Source organism: Rhinatrema bivittatum, chromosome 9 (assembly GCF_901001135.1).
Source record: "Rhinatrema bivittatum chromosome 9, aRhiBiv1.1, whole genome shotgun sequence".
NCBI lineage: Eukaryota > Metazoa > Chordata > Amphibia > Gymnophiona > Rhinatrematidae > Rhinatrema > Rhinatrema bivittatum.
In genome coordinates, this window is record NC_042623.1 from 267,127,070 (window position 1) to 267,152,352 (window position 25,283).

The 25,283-nt window shown below is 43.4% G+C and overlaps 1 protein-coding gene across 2 annotated transcripts in view; it reads right to left on the reverse strand.

Annotated features, from left to right (window-relative positions):
- Window positions 1-25,283, reverse strand: part of SLCO2A1 (solute carrier organic anion transporter family member 2A1) — a 127,673-nt gene that overhangs the window by 21,681 nt on the left and 80,709 nt on the right. For both annotated transcript variants that reach the window (XM_029615266.1, XM_029615267.1), the window contains 4 exons: window positions 21,932-22,096; window positions 4,607-4,805; window positions 3,127-3,277; window positions 558-727 (listed from right to left, as the gene is read on the reverse strand). In XM_029615266.1, the coding sequence (XP_029471126.1) occupies window positions 558-727; window positions 3,127-3,277; window positions 4,607-4,805; window positions 21,932-22,096 (685 nt within the window). The remainder of the gene's footprint in view (window positions 1-557; window positions 728-3,126; window positions 3,278-4,606; window positions 4,806-21,931; window positions 22,097-25,283) is intronic.

Here is a 25,283-nt window from a genome sequence, read left to right on the forward strand (position 1 = left end):
TGTCACCAGGAAGCGAAGTTAAGAGTTAAAAAGGTCCGGAGAAGGTAGAAATCACTGTCGAGTTCCTCCGTTTTCAGCCGTGCAAGACCAATTAAGTTCCTTTCTTCTTTCCGGGTCCAAGCAGATTGGTTTTGCTGCAGCACCCGGAGATTTCTGGTATTGGCCCAGAGACCCGGTAATTCTTTTAGAATTCTGGAGTCTCCGGGCCAAATCCGGAGCGTTCCCAGGTCTGCAGATACCACCCCTAAGTCTGGGATAAAGCACCAAAATGGGGGACCGCTAAACTATGATTTATGCATTTACCCAACAAATATGTGATGTAATCAGTTTACGAAACATACCTTTTCTAAACCCTTGCACAATAAAAACAACTAAACCTGATTTTCCAAGTGTGGTTTAGAGGCTACTTGCTATGAGGTAGGGAGAAGGTTAGTATCTCCTCAGGCTATTATACAGACTCTTCACAAGATGCACATAAGAGACAGGGAGATTGTTTGGCCTGGGGAGAGAAAACCATATGTAACATACAAGGAGGTACTAAAATGCCTCTGGCTTACCGTAACACCATCATATAGAGGGGATTGTGGGAAAGGCATGCTATCAGCCCAGCCAATGAAATGAGGAATACAACAGGAAGCAGTAAGTGGGAACAGCTGATGAGACATGCTTGTGCCTGTACTGTGCTCTGTCCATTGGTGGTTTGGATACAGGAGCAGTTTGTGTAAATCTGTAGAGGAGAAAAAAAGACCCAGAATCATTGCATCACCAGGCTAAACTTCAGGCAGTGTAACATGTGCCAAAGGTGAACTGGCATGCTTTTCAACTCTTGTGTGCCCTGCAACAGGCATCTCACTTAAATTTAGGACTCCAGCAGAGTTCTGCAGAAAGAGAGAGGCTCATATCAGCCTCATGTTCCATTCAGTCACAGCTGACTTAGCTTACTCAAACTTATCCATTTCTCCTGCCATACTCTATTCTGATATTTTTAAGGAGAAAGATCACTACCTGAACTATTTCAGTAAAATTTACCATTTTATTGTTTATTGTGATTATATATTGTGATACCTATACCTAATGTTATTCTCTCCCTTTTCTTCTCTCCTCCCAGTTCTATTACCTTGTTATTTGTAACTGCTTCCTTCTACACAAATAGGTTATTGAATTGTTCACTGTACACCCCTGTTATATGTAAACCGGCATGATGTGTTTGCAACATGAATGCCGGTATATAAAAATTTTAAATAAATAAAATAAATAAATTATATAGTGATATGGTGGCCAGGGTTGGTTGGGGGGAGGCAGCAGGGCAACTGCCTGGGACTCAGTGCCCCTTGGCAGAGCTGAGTGATTGGGGTAGAGCTTCAAGGTGCCTGGCACTGGCTGGGCCCAATCCTTAGTTTCTGCCCTCCCCAGCGGTGTCTACCAGTGACTCCACTGGTGGCTCTGTCTGAGCTTGGAGTGCTTGAAGCCAATTAATTATGGTTTAATTTGTCTATCTGCTTAGCATTTGTGTCTGATTTAGCTGATAGCTAGGTAATGCTGGATTTACTGATTTTCTTTGTTACAGTTTGCTCCAAAAATCTGTTTTGGGGGCTTGATTTCTGTGCCAGGTGCAGGAAGGTTGCCTCTATTCTGCAAAATGAAGTTTCTTATATAAACTTTTAAGAAGCCTAATTCCTTATATCTTTATTCAATTAAACCTCTCTCTTCAATTAACTGCACCTATATCCCACCAGTTTTTCCCAATCATGGCCTCACTGCTTTAACTATAATCCTCAATATTTGTTTTTTGTTGTCTCTCATCTCTTTCTGGACTAGACTGTAAGCTCCCGGGAGCAGGGACTATCTATAATGTGTCTCTGTAGAGCTCTGTATACATCTGTTATGTGCTATGCAAATTAAATTATTTATTTAAAAGATTTAACACTCCAGAAGTTCATGGCGGCTTACAATAAAACATCCATAATCAGTAACATAATATCTACAAAAAATACAAATGAAACTTAAGCACAAAATAAAATACAAAATAAAGTAGATAGAAAACAAATACAAACAAATAAAATGCAATTAACTTTTTAAGAAGAAATCTGTTCTTAATAATCCCTTTCACAAATGCCTTTTGGTATTTAAAACATAAACAAGTTGTAATGGGCATGGACTACCAGAGTCCATTTCATACCATGTTATCTTGATGTGTTGTTTTTGTCATTGAAAGTCAATACAACAAATTTAAATATAAAACATGCATAAGGCAGACACCTCTACTGTCTCATACAAATATCAAAAAGGATATTAAAGAGGTGAAAAAAAATATTTTCCTTAACAAACTTGATTTTGCCAAATTTCCATAATTTGATGCTTCTTGCCTCGCTATGGGCGTCAAGCATTTTCAGAAGGAGGTACATTTTGTCTTATCATATACCAGTTCGTAATTTATCCAACTAAATACTTTTCACTGGCTAAACAAAAAGCATGTACCATACTTATCTCAAAAGTCTTTAAGACACAGACCTATGTTTTGGCAGACTCGCCTGCCTTCATCAGGGGTTAATATCATTCTTATACAACCTGGAAAGACTGAAGAGCCATACAGACTGAATGCAGTCTGGATTTTGCTCCTGTAAGGACTGTGCTATGTTGAGTTAGTTATGGTAAGAGCCAGGCCACTATACATCGATGCTGACCACTATAGACCTACTGCTGATCTTAGTATGGTTCTTCAGCCTTTGCAGCCACTGTTAATTTCTGCTGGAAGGAGGCTGGTTTAATTCTTACTGCATAGAAGGTGCAGTAAGAATTGAACCAGCCCAAACGAGTCATGACAGATAGGATTAACGCCCGTCTGTACAAGAGCCAAGCCACAATGAATTGGTTCTTACCTCTACAGTAGCCAGGCCACAGTGGGTTGTGTCCTATAGAACCTATAGACATTGTGATAGAGCCAACATCTGCAAGACTTTGAAAACAGAGGAAAATAGGGAAAAGGAAATGAAGACAGAAGAGTAAGATCCTGCTGCTGCTTGAATTATAATGATACACTGAGATAAGATGGAGCATAGTGTTTTGAGTTATGCAATATCCATCCTCTGATAGATGATCCCCATGGAATCCAAGTTGCCTTCTTACCATTGCATGCTTCTTGTCTGAGCTGCTGTTAAAGCCTGTGCACCCAGCGTGGCAGGGCGAGACGTACTCTGTCCCATCTGCTCCGCAGACAGGGTGAAAAGCTGACTGCGGGCAGGAGCACTGAGCATTGCACTTCTCCTTTCCCCCAGATCTTGAGGTACAGCCAAGAAAACAAGAAATAAAAGTATAAAATTAAAACAAAGTAATGAATTGGAAGAAAATATCCCTCTACCTAAAGCACTGTTCCCTTGAATTGGTTATGGTGGGTCCATGACATGCCCGGCAGGGCATGGAATTTATTTTATTTATTTAACACTTTCTATACTGACATTCATGAATAAATTCATATCAAATCGGTTTACATGGGACATGGGGTATAACTTAATAAACCATTTAACAAGAGGCAAAGTTACATATAACAAGGAGGCAGAACTTGGGGGGGGGGGGGGGGCTAAGGTAGCCGGAAACAAAGGACAGCATAACTATATAAAGAACAAAAACATGGCGCCTAAACTAGGCGGAGCACCTAGTCAGGTAAGCGGAGTCCAGTCTGGTAGAATATTGATGGTTTTGAAAGTTAAGGGAAGGCTTGGAGGAAAAGCCAGGTCTTAAGTTTTTTTCGAAAGGTTAGAGGGCAGGGTTCCAGCCTGAGGCCTGTGGGCAGGTTATTCCAAATGGCCGGACCCGCTGTAGAGAATGCTCGTTCTTTGGTGGTTGATAGACGCGTGGATTTCGTTGGGGGGACTGGCAGGGTCCCTTTATACGCTTCTCTGATGGGTCTTGAGGATGAGTATAGTTTGAGTGGGATCTGAAAGTCTAGTTGCTGATTGTGAATGGTTTTGTGAATTGTGGTAAGGGACTTGTGCAAAATTCTGTATTTTATTGGCAGGCAATGTATGCTGCATTGTAGCTGTAGGTGTGCATACTGCTTGGGCTAACGAGTCACTGTAATGTGACAGAGAAAGATAAACCTTGCCAATATCTGTTCCTCCTGCAGAAATGCCATAACAAAGGGGAAAACAAAACTGGGGCCAGGAGAAGTTGAGCAGACTCTGAAACCTGTGAAGTTTAGGGGCTTGTGGCAGTGAGGGAGATGGGGGTAGGCACAAAACTGTATATCTAGATATTAAAACTCCATGTTATTGCTCCCCTGATTGATGATTGCTGGGGAAATGATGTATCCTGGTTCAAAAAGAGGTGCAGAACAAAAACGAATTCCCATTATAATAGTGAACCATTGCTATCAAGGGTTTAATGCCCAAAGTAGATACTCAATTTTGTTGAAAAATAATCACTGTTGTTCTATGATAAAGCAACCTTGCCTGTAGAAAGCCTGGGGAACACTGCACCGGAGATTAAGGAGCATTAAATGATCACGCTCTAGCATATACAGCAGGACAACCTCTCCCTCCTCCGGTCCATTTCCATCCTGTGTGGTGGGATGGTCAACCCTTCCCCCTCTTGTCCACTCCCATCTTACCTGACGGGATATTCCAGGTTAACCCCTGCCACACCTTGCGTAGAGCAGCCCATGAAAAAGAGGGGGATGCAGCAGAGAATGGATATGAGGAGCACAGCCATTGAGAAACGGGGGATGACCTTGAGGGAGAAGCCAAAGCGTTTCATGATGATGCCCCCTAACAGCATGCCGAGGGCAGCTGCTGGTAGATTCACCGCGCCTGGGGAGGGAAAGAAGAGCTATCAGCCACAAGGTTAGCTCGGAATCCCTTCCAGCTGCCTGGTCAAGGGCTCAGCCATAACAGAACCTTCTCAATGTGCAACTATTCATTTCATGTGCCAAGGACACACCCCAAGATCTGCTAAAAGTCTGTGCATACTTACAGAATATCATTAGCTGATAGATGTTTCATTATGGGACAGAATTTTCAAACTAATTTTAGTTTGCTTTTGGCTTTACAAACAGTCATTGATGGGGGGCAATTTCCAGACTGTCCGCTTCGAGATAAAGTCCGTCGCTACCTTTTTACCAAGTTTACTAGGCAACAAGTTTCAAAGAGAAAGGATGTTCCTACTTTCCCTTTGAGATTTGTCTCTATGGAGTTTTTTTACAGGTAGGTTTTACAAAAAAAAAAACCTAAAAAAACAAACATGTAGACTTCAAAATATATTCTGTGTGCGTTATTTTCTGACCCGCCCCCAAAACACCCCCTGAGAACTCCTCCCAATAAATGCAGCTAACAGCGCATGTGCCGTGGAGCACCACATATTCCCTGAGGGAGGGTAATTTTCAGACAAGCCAGGACACACCAGGAAATCACTATTTACTTGCAGAAATGATCCTCTGAGAAGATCATTTTCAAAGCAGCCTAGGCAAGTTAAAATGGAATAGCACGCCTATGTGCTAGACAGGGCCTGCTCTGGCCAGTTTAACATGCACCCGGCCTGCCACAGAGTGTCCTTTTATTTATTTTTTTTCAAATTGTAATTTTATTGCCGAAACAGTAAACAGGATACAATAAAGTGTCAAATCAAAAATACAAAGCTGTGCTGCAATTTTTGCAAAAGATAAATACAGTGCAAAATGGAAATTAGAAAATAGTAATCACCCTCCCTCCCCCCTCTCAATATCCATCTTACAGTAACCAGTGAGAAAAAGCTATAACACATAACAGCCTGGACTGGGACATCTAAGTCATACGTACGCTGAAAATTTGAGCTTCCCGGAAGTAATTGGGAAAAAGAAATAGGAATATACTTGCTTGGGCACTAATGAAATTATGGTTGCAAAGACAACCATTGTAAAAATGGGTCACATACCCTATTTAACTTAGGGGCACATGATTTTTAGCAGCAGTTAGTTTGTATAAAATACAGATCCGTTTAAGCCTCCTAACAGCATCCATAGACGGAATAATATCAGATTTCCAACAGGAGGCCAACTCACAACACGCAGAAAGCACAATCTGAAGTACCAAAAGCCACATTATTAGTTGAGATGTCCAAAGGTGGGTTCAATAACACATTTCCAGGAGAGAAGTGCAATTGGGTTCCAGAGAACCTCTAAGCAAAGGAAAAGACTGCCTCCCAGAACAAAACAATCCTGGGACACCCCCCACCACATATGATAGAAGGTTCCTCTATCTCCACAACCCTTCCTACACAGATCAGCACTGAGACAGAGCTCCTCTTTGTATTAAGGAATATCAAATCCCATTCCTAGACAGACAATTCCTGCCCCAGATCCTTCTCCCAAGCCATAACAAAAGCAGAGCGCCTTATCGGATCTTTATTAAGAAGCCTATATATATTGGTTATCATACCTTTCATAGTTTCGGCATGATCACACCAATGTTGGAATTGAGTTTTACCTAAAAGTAAATCTTCTCCAACCTTTTTGTGTGACCTAAAAGTGTCTAAGTTGTAAATAACGAGAAGCTTCCCCATCCTCTAAATCATATTTATCCTGTAACTCCCGAAAGGTGAAATACCGCTGTGCTCCCTAAAACATTTCCATTCATATTAGCCCTTTAGCCACCCAGTGCTGAAAATAGTGGGCAGACAGCCCCACCGTAAAAGAGGTATTGTAACTAATAGCTGAATTTAAAAAATAAGACGACTACCTATTAGATTAGATTTCCATTGTTTCCACAATCTCAAAGTGTTGTCCGTAGTTGGAGGCAAACATAATACCTGCAACCAGTTCGACCAAGGTTGCCAAGTTAAAGCCCATAAAGACATACCCCTCCACTATCGCTTACTCTATCAGCACCCAAAACCTTTGTTCACCCTTTCTATTCCAATCTAATATGGCATGTAGTCGGGCCGCTATGTAGTACCAATTAAGATTAGGCACACCCAATCCTCCCTGTAGTTTATGGTGAAACATTACCCTACTCGCGATCCTAAGGGGTCTACGCTTCCAGATGAAAGCAAAGATATGCTGTTGCCAGCGCTTCAATGCCGCAGTAGTGATATGAATTGGAAGAGACTTGAAAAAATATCCAAACCTAGGCAAAATGTTCATTTTTATGGTGGCAATCCTACTGAACCATGACAAAATAAAGCAAGACCAAAGATTTAAATCATGATAAATATTCTTTAATAAGGGAGTATAATTCAACTCATACAGGTCTTCTAAACAGTTACTGATCAGAATCCCCAAGTACTTGATACTCTTTTTGGCCCACTTAAAAGAAAATATACTTCTCAACAAAGGGAGCTGACCATCTAAAAAGGTAAGATTAAATAACTTTGATTTTTCTAAATTTAATTTAAAACCAAAAACTCTACTGAACTCACTCAAGGCATCAAACACCCCCCCCCCCCCCCCCACACACACACTCTCTCACACACGCCCAGAGAAGAGGCGGGATTTGACAAATTAAATAAAATATCATCAGTGAAGAGTGATAATTTATAATCCTGTTCCCCCACTGTAACGCCACATATCCTTCTTAATTTCCTTTTTTAATCGCAAGAGACTCTAAAAACAACACGAACAACAAAGGGGACAGAGGGCACCATTGCCTGGTCTCCCTTTGTATATTAAAGAAGTTAGAATATGCACCATTAACTTGTCACAAGCCTTCGGGTCGGAGTAAAGCTGTTGCAGCCAGCTGAGAAAGAAAGATCCAAAATTCATTTTCCCCAAAGTACGAAACAAGAATGGCCAATGCACCATATCAAATGCTTTCTCAGCGTCTACCAAAAGCAAAACCGCAGGAATATGTTCTTTCCTGACCCACCAAATTAGATCAATAATCTTATGCACATTGTTAGCGGCCATCCTTCCAGGTATAAAACCTGCCTGGTCAGGATGTACCACCCATGCCATCACCCTATTCAAGCGATTAGCCAATATTTTGGCCAATATCTTGAGATCCACATTAATCAATGAAATGGGTCTATAAGATCCACAGAGAGTCAGATCTCGCCCAGGCTTGGCTAAAATTGTAATCCCAGCTACATTGGCCCCAGCAAATAGAGTTACCCAAACGTAATGAATTATACCACTTCAACAATAGGGGTACCAATTTAGAAGAGAACTTTTTATAAAAAAGAGCAGTAAAACCATCCAGTCCCGCAGCTTTATTTACCTATAGATCTTTAATCACCTGTAAGACCTCGAGATGCTATTTTAGCATCAAAAACTGTTTCTTCTCCTTCCATAAGACTAGGAAGATCTATAGAATCTATGAGGTCGATTTTAAAACCTGCGCACGTGGTTCCTGGCACGTGCACATGGACGCGGCAATTTTATAACATGCGCACGTCGGCAATTAAGGAGCGGACTGGGAGGGAACTTCCCTATCTACCCTTCCTACCTTTTCCCCTCTCCTCCCCAACTCCTAATCCTTACCTATAGTTTTTTCTTGTTCTTTAACTTACCTGCTCCTTCGGAGCAGAAGTTATGAGTGCCAGCCAGCTGCTGGCATGCGCTTCCCTGGGACAGGGCCTAATGGCCACTGTCCCGGCCATCCCCTGCCCTGCCCCTCCCCGCCCAGACCACACACACCATGGCCCGGCCCTGTGAGACAGGCCGGCATTTCTGCACGTACCGGAGGATATGCGCGTGACTGGTTCATTTTTTAAAATGCGCTCGGCGCACACACGGCCCAGCCACAAGCCTACCCCCAGTTTTAGCACATGCAGCGCTTTGAAAATTTGGGCATTTGTAAACATTTCATCTGACTTCCAGTGATAGAAGAATCCGCTCTATACAACTCCCCATAAAAATGCATGAACCTTTGCCGAATATCACTAGGTGTCGTCAGCATTTCCCCCCTCTTCTGTTTTGATCCTGGTAATCTGATGTTGAGATTATTTGTGTTAAAATCCCCTGCTACAATCAAATAGCCCTCTCCCTCTGAATTCAACAATGCACCAAGAGCCGCGAAGAAGGCCACCTGACCTACAGTAGGAGCATAACATTTACCAAGGAGTATACGTCACCCTCCAACTTAAATTTAACCAATAGAAACCTACCCTTGGGGGTCTGCATAACTTTTTGTGATTAAGCCTTTAAAATCCTTATGGAATAAAATCCCCACCCCAGTATATTTTTCAGTTTTGGTTGCGGCTGCAAAAAACTTGAGATGGAAAAATAGACCACTTTAAAAGGTACTCATAACATTTTTTTTTAAATGAGTTTCTTTAAGTACTACAATGGATGCCCTCATATCTAAAATCTCAGATTTAAGAAGTTGTCTTTTAAGAGGAATATTTAACTCCTTAACATTTAAGAACATAATTCTCATTTCAGCCATCATAAAGAAGTAGAAAACGTGAATAAAAATATAATTGCAAGAGGGAAAATCCACACCACCATGGGAACAAGAATACCAAACTAAATAAAGATATCCCTTTGAAATTACAACCTCCCCCCACAGTGTCCTGCATACAAGATCCACTGTGTCCCAGACTACCCACTGGTACATGTATAAATCCCCTTTCCCCAACCCCAGGCCCCACCCATCTGCTATTACACCATAGCAGAACTGCAAATGCAGTATGAGGCGAGAACATACTAAAGATAAAATCTGAGCTCCCCCGAACCACAAACACTAAGTATACCCATACGCATGGAAATTAACCGCAACTTCATACATATCAACTATAATACACTGTCACAGAGCCAGCAAGGATATCACAAAAGCTAAAGGGTCATAAAGCAGCGCCAACTAAAAATTCAGAAACACACAGTTCAGCCCTTTCCACTGTCCTTAGAGGAAAAGAAGTCTCCAGAATGCCTCCTCAGCCTGCGGCCTCCTTTCCCCACTCATTGCCATGTGGGAAGGTCATCCTTTGATAGTACAGCTGGTACTTTCTGAGACAAAGCTTTCTTTACCACGACACCTGCTTCCAACAAAATGGCTTCCGCTTCCTCCACCACTTTAACCTTCGAAGTTACACCATGACTGGTCATCGCTAGTCCAAAGGGAAAGTCACCGGTAATGAATCTCCTCTTTTCGTAATGCTGAAGTTATATCCCTAAAGTCCAATCTCTTCTTAATAGTAACTGGCAGCAAATCCGCAAATACCTCAATGGTGTGTGACTCCCAAAGCCTCGTCTGTTTTCTGGCCTCAATGAGTACTCTTTCTTTTATAGGAAAACGGTGGAAACAAGCCACAATGTCGCGGGGATTACTCCCCACTTTAGGGCCCAAGGTCCGGTGCACCCTTTCTATTTCCACCTCTGCCACAGTTAATGGTGTTTCCAGGCCTCGATTCTGGCCCAAGAAAAAAAGCACACAGATTCTGCACCACCGTGTGGCAATTCTTATAGTCGTCAGTCTCTGGTATGCTGTGAAACTGGAAATTGCAACAGCAATTCCGGTTCGCTAAATCCTTGAATTTAGCTTGAAGTTCCACATTTTTCTGGGATAGTTAACTATATTGAGTTTGTAATTTCACTACTTTATTGGCTTGCAGTTCCAGACGTATACCGCAGTCATCCACTCTATGCCCAATATCTGACATTTCCTCTCTCATTTGGGTTATCACAGCCATCAGGTCCAGCTCTGTTTCGTGCACTTCTTTGCGCAGATCACAAAACCATTGCCTAAATTCTTCTCTGGACAGAAGATCTTATGATTGCACCTCTGACCCCCCCACAATCCACTGCAGTCTGCATAGCTGAATCACTCTGGACCGCGGCTTCCTCGGTTTCACCAGGCCCTTGAGATTCAGATGTCACTTTTACATAAGAAAATTGTTTAAGATCCGGGCTTTTTTCCTTGGTAGCCATCGGGGTGGAATAAACTTAAGAACAGCCTCTCTGGGAGCCAAATGTGAGAAGGATGTGCAGTGATTTCAACAACAGTGACTCGAGGAAAGCCGGAGCTCAGATTCAAACGGCCATCTCGCTCGTTGGCCACGCTCTTCCCCTACAGTGTGTCCTTTTAGCCAGACTGCGAGGAGACATTTCTGGGGCATGTTTAGCTCAGGAGAGGAAAATGGCACTCACGCATGACCTCTCTCAGCTACTCATGTAAAACAGATGCAAAGTATGCAGGCACTCACAGCTCAAGTACTTTATTTCCCAGTTAATTTCTCACAGAAAATTAGCATAAAGTATGTTTGTTAAAAGCACCCTCATACTTTACTACTATGCAGGCTATCTGAAAAATTATCCCCTGCAAGAACAAGGTTAGAGATAGTACTGTACCTGAGCTGGATTCCGCATGACATGCTGATCCAGCTCCAATTTTTGTTCTGGGACTTTTTCTTTTTAACATGAAGGACAGTAGTCCCATGAACATAGGGATGAACTCACCTGACCAGGCAGACAAGGCAACACTATCTCAAGATGGAGTTGCGAGTAAGAGAAATGGGGTGCAGTTACTCCATGAATTAATGCTACTGTTCTTGAAGGTACATGCAGCCAGTTCTCCTATTGAACAGCTGTTTGCTGAAATTAATTCTAAGCAAACAATGGGAATGTGTGTATTAAAAACAAAAAACCCAACACAATTAATTGGTATTACACAAAAGCTCTTGGTCACTGAAATTAGAAACATATACCAGAGGAAACAGATTGTACATTGTGCAGAAGTGTGTCCCAGAATTGGCATTATCTTGTACGAGGGTGGACTCTGAACCTCACCTGTGCTTGCTCTAACTACTGAACAATGGGTTGCAAATGGAAACAAGTTTTTCATGATTCAGCAGCCTTTGCCGTTCTCAGTGTCCTAGGAAGATCCTCTTATTCTAGTAAGAACAGTCTCATTTCTCTTCTTTGGATGTAAGGAGCTATACCATGCTGAGTGCTTTGAAGATCCTTTTTACAAGAAGTTTCAGAAAACTCCATTGCAGTTAAGAACAAACTATTCCAGGAAACTTTATTTTGCCTTTTATCACCACAGACAACTTCATAATACATTTGTATGATCTTGTGTGGGTCCCTCTCCTTGTCAAAAAAGGGGAGCCTTTTGCAGATTTTTAGCCTTCATGCTGCTTACTCCCAATCTGCTCTTGGAGATACACCCCTTTCTGAAAATCAAAGGCAGTCCCAGGAGCCTCCTCACAAATAAAAGCCATTTGCTCTATTCTGACAAAGAGGATATGAGTGGCATAGGTTTCTTCAAACTTTTCCTGGCTGCAGTATTCAAAGCAACAAGTTCCAGTCAGAAGGGAGCTTTGAGAAAACTCTTACCGGACGATGACCTTGATGGGACATAGAGCCAAGTTTCTAGCCAAGAATAATTTGCGACTGACACCTAAGCAGGAGATGCACTGTGGCTGTTTCCAGCCTAAGGCTGTCATCTAGTTTTTCCTTTTCTTAGACTATGACAGGAGCAGCTTTGAAAAGGGAAGGAAATTGCTTTACATATCCTATGCATGTAACGCAAGTGAGCACTTTGATGCATGTCGGGGGAATCACATCAAAGTCCTGGGAAGAACGCATTTTCAAAGCAATGTACCCAGATAAAAAGCATGTTAACTGAGACTTGCCCACCCTCAATGCTACTTAAAGTATGCATGTTCTTCCACAATGCGAATACTTTTATCCACGGTGAGAGGAAGACATGTTTAGGTTAGGAGAAGAAAAATATGTACACAGACTGCATTTTCAAACCTTTGTGCACACTTTTATAGAAAAATTCTACCAGCAGAAAAAGCAGGTGCAAATGACTGCATGCACTTTTGCTTTAGGAATTGGTGCAAAAGCCTGTAGGTAAAGCAGGTGTGCTTACCTGTAAATAGGGTTCTCTGTAGACAGCAGAGGGAATTATCTATTACGCATCAGCCTCTTCCAGAGATTAATACCCAACTGCTTCAGGGAGGTGAGTAGGTATGAAGTGTAATGACCCTTTGGATTCATTACCAGAAAGATCCTGAGGTCGATATTCAAAAGCCATTTAGACAGATAACTGAAAACTTATCTGTCTAAATGGCAAAATGTATTTTATTTATTAGCATGTGCATTCGTTTTTCACAAATTAGACAATTTCATGTTGAAGTGATTGCTTCTTGCAATCAGCGGGCGATTGTGGTCTTTGATGTTCCATGACCTCGTTTCGGTCCACTCCCCTGCACCAAAGGCTGGACAGACATAGAAAACTGTTTGTCATCTCCAAAAAAGCGCAGTAAGACTCTACAAACATCCAGCTTCAGCAACTTTCTGGAAACGAGATCGGACCTATCCAGTCCCGGAAACCAGGGGAGCTCCACAGATTGATTCAAATGAAAAGCGGAAACCACCTTGGGAAGAAATGAAGGAACAGTCCGCAAGGAGACTCCAGAAACAAAAATTCGTAGGAAAAAGCTCTCTGTATGACAATGCCTGGAGCTCGGACACCCTATGTGATGAAGTAATCGCTACCAAACTACTTTTATCTTTAGATCTTTCAACCTAACCCATTTCAGAGGCTCCAACGGCACAGCACATAAAGCCCTGAGAACCAAGTTTAGATTTCAGGAAGGACAGGGGTGTCTGACTGGAGGGCGTAAGTGCTTAGCACGCCTAAAAAAAAACAAGTCACATCCGGATGCGAAGCTAACACTACCCCCAGATTGAACTGCGCAAAATACCAAGAGCTACCACTCGCACTTTCAGAGAACTACAAGACAATCCCTTAGAAAAACCTTCCTGAAGAAACCCCAAGATATTGGAAATCGACGCCTGGAGAGGAAGAACCTCACATTCTATACACCAAGACTCGAAAACCTTCCACACCCGGACATACACGAGCAAAGCAGATGTTTTATGAGATCTCAGGAGGGCAGTGACCACCGTGTCCGAATAACCCTCACTCTTCAGATGCTGCCTTTCAAAAGCCATGCCACTAGACAACAGCGATCTGCCTCATTGAAATAGATGGGGCCCTGATGTAGACGGTTCGGAAGGTCCTGAAATCGCAGGGGCCCCGCCAACTTCAAATTGACGAGATCCGCAAACCATGGACGTCTCGGCCATTCTGGAGCCATGAGTACAATCTCCAACGGAAGAAGCTCTATTCTCCTGAGTACTCTGCCGATCAACGGCCAAGGCGGAAAGACATACAAAGGAAAATTTCCACGGCCAAGGCGGAAAGACATACAAAGGAAAATTTCCTGGCCAGGGAAGAACCAAAGCGTCCACACCTTCCACTCCTGTGTCTCTGTGGCCAACGAAGAAGTGCGGAGCCTTGGCATTCTGATTGGTTGCCTTAAGATCCATGCTGGGTATGCCCCCAGTGTCGCAAATGCTCCGAAAAGCCTCCTCGGCTAACTCCCCGTGATCTAGATGGTGCCGACTGAGGAAATCTGCATGAACGTTGTCGACCCCGGCTAGGTAAGACGCCGCAATGCTGACCGGATTCTGCTCAGCCCAGATGATCAACTGAAGAGCTTCCAACATCAACGATTTGCTCTTGGTATTTTCTTGGTGATAAAATATAAGCCACCATGGTTGCATTGTCTGATAATAGCCTGACCAATTTCCCCTGAAGCATCAGGAGAAATGCCGACAGAGCTAAACGTACCACCCTGGTCACCAGGCGATTGATGGACCACTGAGATTCCCTTGGGACCACTGTTCTTGCACGAACTTCACTAGACAGATTGCTCCCCAGCCTGAGAAACTGGCATCCATGATAATTATTTGTCCACTCGGGCACAACCAAGGGTACTCCATGACTCAAGGTGTCCGAGAGAAGATACCAATCAAGACGGAGCTCGTGGATTCCGTAAGAGGCAGGGGAAGATGAAATTGCTCGAAACTGGACTCTACCGAGAAAGCCACGCCAACTGTAAAGGCCACATGTGAGCAAAAGACCATGGGACCAACTCCAGAATAGACGTCATTGAACCTAGTACTCTCAAGAAAATCCCAAACTCGGAGAGGATGTTTGGACAATAACACCCGAATCTGACCCTGCTGCTTTAGAACACCCTGCTCCCAGAAACTCCAACGATTGAGAGAGCACCAGATGACTCTAGGGAAGGCTGACAACCCCCTCGAGTGTTCGCAGGCGCTGAAGCACTTGGCTGACAGCTGAATGGCAAAGCGACTCTGATTTCGCCCAGAACAGCCAGTCGTCGAGGTAGGGATGCACCAACAGACCTTCCCTCCGCAGCCGAGCTGCTACTACCACCACTATCTTGGTAAAGGACCTGGGAGCGGCAGCAAGTCGAATTCTGATGAGCAGGTACGCTACCGTTAGATCTAGCAATGCTAGAAACTCTCCACTTTGAAACTGAAGCTATGACAGACCTTGAGGTCTCCATACGGAAGCGGGTTATATGAAGACATCGGTTGACCCGTTTGAAGTCGAATATGGGTCACGAGGTCCCCTCCTTTTTTGTACCACAAAATAAATGGAGTAACGGTCCTTCCTTTGTTCCGCTACGGGCACGGGCGTAAGAGCACCAAGACTGAGGAGGCACTGCAATGTCTCTAGCACCGCCCGATGCTTCAGGTCGTAAGCGCATGGAGAGACTAGAAAAACGATGTTGGAGACGCCGTGCAAAATCTAAAGCGAGCTGGGACAGTAGGTCTAGAACATCCTGGTCCGACTCCACTGATAACGACTCTGTGGCTGTCTGAGGCGCCACCAATCTTAAGGGACGGCATCCCCTGTTAGGTCCAGCGCTATTACCGTATGTGTCCTGGCCCTCTTACGGTGCTTAACCAGTGGCTCAATCCCAATAGCATTAGACACATTTTTTTTTCTTTCTGGCTTCAAAAGTCTGGTGCAGTAGGGCACAAAGTCTGAAGAGAAGGAAGGAGGAAGATGAATCATCTGAGACCCCCTCGGGGCTGTCCTCCACAGCTTTTGCTGCCTTTCCCAGCGATTTGCCCCCCTCAGGAGCCGTGGGATGAGAAGATAATGGCGGCGGAAGATTCCCCTCCCCTGCCACTGTCAGCGTCTCTTTCCTCATTGCTGGCGCAAAACATCCAAAATGGTGTCTGTTCCCGCGCTCAACGGGAACAGACCCGAAGAAGGAGGCTCTAGCTCCCCAAACGCTATGGAGACAGTCTGAACGCGCACAACTACCCTCCCAAAGGCCATGGAAGCTCCCCCTCCCCCCGGGAAACAGATGGAGCACAATCCCTCTCTGTAGAGGTGCGTGCGCCAAGCTGCACGTGTGACAAGCCGACCTCCGCGGGATTATCAACAGGAGACAAACAGTAAACACCTGCCTGAAATATCCAGCGAACGCTGCAACCACCCTGGTGGCCCGAACCGCGACTGCGAGGAGCAGCAGAGTCCGAGAGACAAGAAAAAACAAACTTTTTTTTTTCCAATCAAACTTTACTTGTCCAGTCTGTCGCGGTTCCTGAACTGTCTGGGATGAGTGAGCCGGGCTCCCCGGTATCACCCCAGTGCTGCATACACCCAGCAACAGAGCTCTCAGCCCTTAGCTGCAGCTGCCTCTGAAACCAGGGGGGATGGTCCCCTCAGGACCTGGCAACCCCCTGGGAGGCCACCAAATGCCTTCTGAAACCATTTGGACCTAGCCTAAAATATGCTTTTCCAAACTGCTGAACTTCTCAGATTAACAAATCACCACAAAAAAAAATTATCTACACTAAGTAATCAGACTGTAGGTTTTGCACCTCCACCATCTGCTGGAGACAGAGAAATACTGCCAGACTGTAGGTGGCACCATCCTATATAAGGTGGAGTTTTGTTTTGAAAACTTCTCTGTCTCCATCTGCTAGGGGGGTGGGGGGGGCAAAACCCAGGAGTCTGGACTGATCCGGGTATGTACAGGGAACTGATGGAGAATTCAGATTTAAATCATTATGCACATACATTATGGTATTTTATGGATTATTTTATATTATCATATTATTTATTTATTTATTTGTGGTTTTTTATATACCGATAATCATTCGGAACATCTAATTGGTTTACAGAGAAACAGTAAATTCAGCAACAGGCTTTACATATAACTTAGTGAACAACATTTCAGAAGCAGGCTATAACTAGGTAGTCACATTGACTGTTATGGGAGTCATTACTATGTGCAACAGCATGTAAACAAGGTCATCGATAAAAGACAAAATATATAAATGCATATACAATTGGCTTGGTAAACGAAGAATTAAAGTTTCTGAGAGGTATATTTACTCAGTGGTGTACATTATCATTATAAAAAAGGTGAAAGCATATATACCGTGGCTAAGAGAGGGAGAGAAAGAAATAGAATAGGCGGAGAGGGGAGGGAGGGAAGGGCGAGAGGAGGTACGGTAACTAACAAAAAAAAAAAAAAATAGAAAAAAGGGGGGGGAGAGGAGGTGAAGGCAGTGGGAGAGGGATGGCTCAAGTGAAGGCTTGCTTGAAGAGCCATGTTTTGAGGTTCTGTTTAAATTTCTTATAGCATGGTTCCTGTCGCAGAGTATGAGGCATATTATTCCATAAAGAAGGGCCAGCAGTGGAGAGGGCATGGTTAGCGGTGGACTTCAGTCGTGTTGTTTTCTGGTGGGTCTGGCAGTGTTGTGGAAGTAGAGGTGTTCCTTGAACCATTGCATGTCATTGTTATGGAGGGATTTATGAATTAAAGTGAGAGTTTTATATTGTATCCGGGATGTTATGGGTAACCAATGTAAATGTTTGAGTACCGGGGTGATATGGTCATTTTTGTGTACATTTGTAAGGATGCGGGCAGCCGCATTTTGGAGAATTTGTAAGGGTTGGATCGTGCTTTATGGGAAACCTAGAAGAATGGCATTGCAGTAATCAATTTTAGTCAGAATGATGGCTTGTAGTATAGTGTGAAAATCATTGAGGTGTAGTAGGGGTTTGAGTTTTTTTTAACGTATGTAGTTTGAAAAAGCCATCTTTTAGTGTTGTGTTTATGAATTTTTTTAGATTAAATTGATTGTCTATGATGACACCGAGGCTGTGGACGTGAGAGGAGAAGGTATTGGGAGGTGTAGGGGAATTGATTGAAGGGGGATTGATGGTGATAAAGTTGGGAGAAATGGCTAGAAGCTCAGTTTTTGCTGTATTAAGGGCAAGGAAGTTGTCAGTTAGCAGAGAGTTGATGGCGGGGAGGGCTGCTTCCCAGGTTTTGATTGCATTAGGGATGAGAATCTGAATGTCGTCGGCATATATGAAATGTGGAAGACCGAGTTTAGACTGGAGACGGCATAGGGGAAGGAGGTATATGTTAAATAAGGTGGAAGAAAGTGAGGAGCCTTGGGGAATGCCTTGTGCCAGGTTAAATGAATTAGATTCATTATTCCCAATTTTTACTCTGTATTGACGATTTGTAAGGAAAGACTGGAACCAGAGGAGCGTGGATCCTGAAATGCCAATTTCATGGAGGCGATTAATTAAGATATTGTGATTGACAGTATCAAAGGTGGAGGAAATATCAAGTAGGGCAAGGATGTAGGATTGACCATTGTCTAGGGCTTTAAAGATGTAGTCGGCCAGCGATATGAGGAGGGTTTCCGTACTATGGTGTTTACGGAAACCGTATTGAGAGGGGAAAAGGATGTGGTTCTCATTCAAGTAAATCAGTAAGTTGGCGATTGATAATCTTTTCTAAGATTTTGGATAGGAATGGGAGGTTGGATATGGGGCGAAAGTTGGCAGGTTCAGTAGGATCAAGGGAGTGTTTTTAAGGATGGGTTTTCTAATGGCCTGTTTTAATTGGTTTGGGGCAGAGCCAAGAGTTATGGATCTATTGAGGATGAGGGAGATGGGTTTAGCAATTGTGTTAGGGATGGTGAGGAGGGTTTTAGTTGGAATGTTATCAGATGGGTGTATTGTTGGTTTTATTTTCTTAAGAATAGACTCAACTTCCATTTCAGTAGTGTTCATAAAGAACGGGAGGTTTGGGGGGGGGGTTGGATGCTTGGGTGTTCGTGGTGGTGGAGGAAGGGTCATTTATAAACTGAGTGGATTGAGTGTTTGTGGGTGATAGAGGTACAATGAAGTGTGACATAATGTTGAGGATTTTGTCGTGGAAGTAGCGAGCGAGGTTTTCACAATTGGCCTGGTCGTCAGAGTTGTGGGCAGTGAGGGCGGGAGATTTGGTTAAGCTGGTCGCAAATTCAAAGAGGGCTCGAGCATTGAATTGGTATTGGTGTATTCTTTGGGCGTAGAAGTCTCTTTTAGTTTTATTGATAGCTTCTCTGTAGGCGTGGAGGTAAGCTCTGAATTTTGTGAGTTGGGAGGTAGAGGGATCCAGGCACAATTTTTTTTCTTTTTTATGGAGGGTGAGTTTCATATTTTTTAGTTCAGAGGTTTACCATGGTTTCTTTTTATGCTTTGTGGGGTTTATTTCACGGGTCTGGGTAAGGCAGAGATGGTTGGTGATTGTGCTAGTTATTTTGGACCAAGAGGAGAAGGCAGAGTCCGCATTGGTGAGATCTAGATTGATGAGTTCCTTGGTGAAGGTTGAGATAAGGTCATCACTTTTGCATGGTTTGCGGAAGTGTATGGTTTTTTTGGGTGGTGAAGTGTTCTGGTGTTTTTTTATAGAGCAAGTAGTTTCAATGCGGTAATGGTCGGACCAGGGGATAGGTATGCATGTGGGGGGGTCTGAGTGTATGAGGGCATTAGTGAAGATGAGGTCGAGGGTGTGGCCTGCCTTGTGGGTGGGGGCGGTGACAGCTTGATGGAAGCCCAGGGCCCTCATAGAGCTAATTAGGGTGTCGCAGGAGACTAATGGGGGGGTGGAATCAATATGGAGATTAAAGTCTTCAAGAATGATAGCAGGGAGGTTTATATTAATGTTTTTGGTGACGAATTCTATTAAGGGGGAGGGGTTTTTCTCAAGAATCCCTGGGGACGCGTATATTAGGAATAGCTGGAGGTGGGGGGTTAATCGGGATTTAAATAATTCAATCTCCAATTTGTGATGGGAGGGGATTGGGAGATGGGATAGTTGTAGATTCTTGTTTGCTGCTAAAAGGAGGCCACCACCACGTTTCTTGGGTCGTGGGATGGAGATGATGTCGTATTGGTCAGTGGGAAGTTGGTTGAGCAAAACAGTATCAGAGGCTTTTAGCCATGTCTCGGTAATGGCACAGATGTCAGGCCGGTCATCAGTGAGGATATCATTAACTAATACAGTTTTTTTGACAATGGATTGTGCATTTAGGAGGAGGATGGCAAAGGTGGTGAGACCCATTAGCTGAGTGAATGGGGTGGTAATGTTGGGGAGTAAAGATCTGTAGGGTTGTGGTTGTGCATTTGGTTTTGGGCGGGAGTAAGGATTATGGTGTTTGATGATGGGAATGGGGTAGGAATGCATGGTGAAAGGCAGTGGAAGATATAGACGGGGAGGGCAGGGAGTGCTAGAGGAGGAGGGGTGAGTGGCAGGGAAAGTTAGGGGAAAAATGAGGGATGTCGTTTAGAGAAGTCTGGTAGGAGGAATGATAGGGTGATAGGCGGTGGTGGAGGGAAAGGGATTTACTCTGGTGAATGGGCAGCTTAGCAAGCAGCGGGGACGAAGGAGCAGGTGATGTAGGACAGCAAGTTGGTGAGGCGTTTGAGGGGGGGGTGCAGAGCAAAGTTGATTAGAGGAGGGGGATCCTTCTCCAGGCAGGGCAGCAAAACCAGACAGCAAAACCTGTCCGGGGGGGCAGGAGGAGACTGAAACGGGGGCGACACTAAGGGGCGCACAAAGGGACAGGCCCTTTAGTCGCTCGCCTTTGGCACGCGACGCCAGTGGGCTGTGCTGGCTTTTAAGATCCCTTTCGGCCCCGGAGATGACGTGTTCCAGGGGGGTGGGACTAATGCCGAGCTGGGGGAAGCCGGCAGCAAGGGTGTCCGGAGGGCCGCGTGGCTCGAGTGCGGTTCCCTTGACCCCGGTGGGTCAGCTCTGATCGAGCAGGGTCCAGCTGCCGGCATCGGAGGCCGGGAACGCAGAGAGGTACCTGCGGGCTGTGCTGGCTTTTAAGATCCCTTTCGGCCCCGGAGATGACAAGTTCCAGGGGGGTGGGACTATATTATATTATATTTAATGACCTTGTTTTTACATTTCAGCCCCTGGATGGGGGGGGGGTGACCAGGTATTTTGTTGGTTGGGGGGTTTTATACTTTGAATTTATTATTATTATATGTACAATTCTGGTCACCACATCTCAAAAAAGATATAATTGCGATGGAGAAGGTACAGAGAAGGGCAACCAAAATGATAAAGGGAATGGAACAGCTCCCCTATGAGGAAAGACTAAAGAGGTTAGGACTTTTCAGCTTGGAGAAGAGACGACTGAGGGGGGATATGATAGAGGTCTTTAAAATCATGAGAGGTCTAGAACGGGTAGATGTGAATCGGTTATTTACTCTTTCGGATAATAGAAGGACTAGGGGGCACTCCATGAAGTTAGCATGGGGCACATTTAAAACTAATCGGAGAAAGTTCTTTTTTACTCAACGCACAATTAAACTCTGGAATTTGTTGCCAGAGGATGTGGTTAGAGCAGTTAATACAGCTGGGTTCAAAAAAGGTTTGGATAAGTTCTTGGAGGAGAAGTCCATTAACTGCTATTAATCAAGTTCACTTAGAGAATAGCCACTGCCATTAGCAATGGTTACATGGAATAGACTTAGTTTTTGGATACTTGCCAGGTTCTTGTGGCCTGGATTGGCCACTGTTGGAAACAGGATGCTGGGCTTGATGGACCCTTGGTCTGACCCAGCATGGCAATTTCTTATGTTCTTATATTCTTATTTGATTATATATTGGATTATGTATATTTAGGATGTAGCTGATCATGAATTATGAATTTGATTTTTATGCATTTCATTGTATATTATGTATAATTATGAAGTTTTTGATTATGTTCTTATTTATTTAGCGCTTGTTGTAAACCACTTAGGTGGTCCTTTTATGGACCAGAAAAGTGGTATATAAACTCTAGAGTGTGTGTACATACAGCTCTCTAGTCACTCACCAATGAGGAAGTTGGCATAGGAGGCGGTGGTGCCATACTGCTTCTCCAGAAACTTGTTGAGGAAGGTGGAGAGTGCAGCTATGACAGAGGAGAAGCTGCACTGAGCTAGGACCATCAAAAGGAACAAACGATTCAGGAGCAACCTCATGAAAAGTCGAGGAAATTCTACATAGGAGCAGAAAGAAAAAAAAAAGTGATAAAGTCCATCACAGTTTAGTGAAGTCTCCCAAAAAAAGGCAGCCAGTCTTCTAAAAGACATAACTAATAGATTTAATTTCCTTGCATCTCACTAAGGGGGTTATTTTCCAACTCGCATTATGGTGTTTTCGCATGTGTTAAGGCGTTTTCGCATGTGAAAAATGCCTTAACACATGCGAAAAGCACCATAACGCATGGTGTGATGCTAATTTTTAAAAGGGGAGGAGTTGGGGGCGGAATTTTTGTAAAAGTGGGCTGGCTTCACACTTTGCGAAGCCATATTGCACAGTTTTAACACTGAAAATAACTACACCTTTTTCATTGGCGTTAAGCTGTGCGATATGCCCATAATGCAAATTTCAATTTTGTCACAAATTGTGTTTTGGGAATTTTTAGGCTGGGAAGGATTGGGGAAGGGACCTGAGAGTGAGAGTCAGAGTGAATAGCCTCTGGGGGTGGCACCAAAATAATCAGCTATTTATGCTACAATAGGAGGCCCACCTAGTAACTCGAGGTGAGGTTTAGGAAGTAGTGTAGGGGTTAGGGGCCAATTTGACATGCAGAGTGAGATGTACGAACAGAACAGTACACTCTTGTGAAGATTTGATGTCTTTGAAGTGAGGAAACTCACGCAACGATGAGATTTGTACAATGTTCTCTCAACCTAACATGATGTTACCCAGGTAGAGAGTCCATCAAGCTAGGGTGAGAGAACATTGTACAAATCTCATCGTTGCGTGAGTTTCCTCACTCTGAAGGACATCAAATCTTCACAAAAGTGTACTGTTCTGTTCGTACGTCTCACTCTGCATGACAAAGTGGCCCCTAACTCCTACACTAATACCTAAACCTCACCTCGGGTTACTAAGTGAGCCTCCTATAGAGATTATAAATAGCTAACTACTACAAGGGCCTTATAGACACTCTCTCTCTCCCTCTCTCTCCCCCCAGTGGTTGCGGTTAGGAAATGCAATAATTGTGGTATTGCAGCAAAGTGTGAAAAGTTAACACACTTTGCTGTAATACAAAGCACTAAGATAGCCTATTTATCACAATTTGCTCTATTACAATAAACATGCCCCTCTTCCTATCATATGTGATAATTTGATGGGTTTTAATTACTTGCAGATCTTCAGAGAAACAGCCAATGGAATTTAATTATCCTTGAATCGTTTATCAAAAGGAGCACAGGGTGGGGGGAGAATTGAAGTTGCTTACCTGTAACAGATGTTTTCCATGGACAGCAGGAGAAATCAGCTACACAAGTGGGTGACATCATCTAATGGAGCAGGCCCGGACATGCTCTCATACTGAAAACACAGAAAGAAGTCTAAGCATGCTTGAGTGTTCCTGTGCTTCGACCCCGCGCGAGTCTCCTCAGTCCTTTCCCTAGCTAAGCTTCAATTTTACAGGGGGGGGGGGGGGATTGTGTGGCTGATTTGTCCTGCAGTCCACGGAGAACACCTGTTACAGGTAAGCAACTTCACTTTCTCTGAGAAGAAGCAGGACAGAAACAGCCACACAAGATGGGATTCTCAAGCTGAGGGTTGCATGATAAATTGTTTTCTTGCTTAAGTAAAATGCAACCCATTAATTAATAAAGAGGTTGATGGGAGAATTGCAGATATTCAGTGAAGAGGTTTCTGAGGACTGCTTGACCAAAAGCACTATCAGTGTGAAACTACTTTTGCAAACAGTAATGTTTAGTAAAAGTGTGAATAGAGGACCAGGTTGCCGCCTAGCAAATGTCCTCTGTGGAAGAGGAATGATGAAACAGCACTGTAGTGGCAATTGCTCTCGCATTTTTGGTCAGCATAACTGGAGTGTTTTTATGGCAAAATGAGATGCAGTCAGACAGCCAAAATGAAAGCATCTGCTTCCCTACAGACTGGCCCTGACTGTTCGAGTCAAAAGAGATTGAGAATTCTTCCTGAAAGGGAATTGGGAAGTCTTCTTAAGCAATCTTGTCCTTTCTAAATAGAACAGAATGGCTTTTCTAAGGTCCAAAGCGTGCAGCTTTTTTTTTTCTGCTTTATTGGTATGCGGCTTTAACAAGGAAGGACTTTTATAGATTGATTCATTGAGAAACAACTTTTGGTATAAATTTCAGGTGAATTCTGACTATTTCTCTATTTTTGAATATTTGTGTATATGGAGGGTTGACAACTAAAGCTTGAAGTTCATGTACTGTTTTGCTGAAGTAAATGCTATAAGAAATAGCATTTTCCAAGAAAGGTATTTATTTGGTTTATATTCCACTTTTTCAGGCAATTCAAAGTAGATAACATACAGAGGGCTCACAATTTAAATTTGAATCTGCTGTAATAGAGAAGGAAGTGGCTTACCCAAGGTCAGAAGGAGGAGCAGCAGCAGGATTTGAATCCTGGCTTACATGGTTCATAGTTAGTCCCCCTGCTCTAATCACTAAGCTATTCCTCCACTCCACTTTATGCCATGGGTTGAAAATGTGGGTCCATCAGTCCCGATAAGACTTAAAATTCCACTTTATTGATTTTTTATGGGCAGGTGAAGATGCAAAAGATTTTTAATTAATCTCGTTATTAGCAGGTCAGGAAATAAGCAAACCTTCAGAGTGATGACATACTGCAAATAGCACTCAAATGCACGCTAATCAAATTTGATTTTAAACCTGACCGAGAAAGATGAAGAAGGTGCTGCAATAATGTGTAAGTTTCACAAATAAAAGGATCTTCCTTCTGTTTGGCACACTAGATGGAGAATCTTTTCCATTTAAATCCATAGGAATGTCTAGTAGATAATTTCTTAGCCTCTAGAAATACTGTTTTAATTTCTGAATAAAAAGGCATAGTTCTTAGGATTTGGCTGTCAACATACATGCCGTTAGCAATAAAAAGCATAGAAAAGCAAGCTTGAAATTCTTGTAAAGTCAATAGAAATTCAGACCATTCAGCCCACTTGTGAAAGAGAGTAAGTAAGTATATAATCCCCCCTGTGAAAGAAGCATTAGTCGGCGCATAAATTTAGCACATTTTGGAGGTCCTCCTGTATTCCCTACTAATATCTCCTCAAGCTGTCCCAAAAGGCCAAAATTCAAGTGTGTTTTCAAAATACCCAACAAGTAGTAACATACTTGCAGGAAGGCATAGAATTCTTTAGAGGGCAAATGAAACAT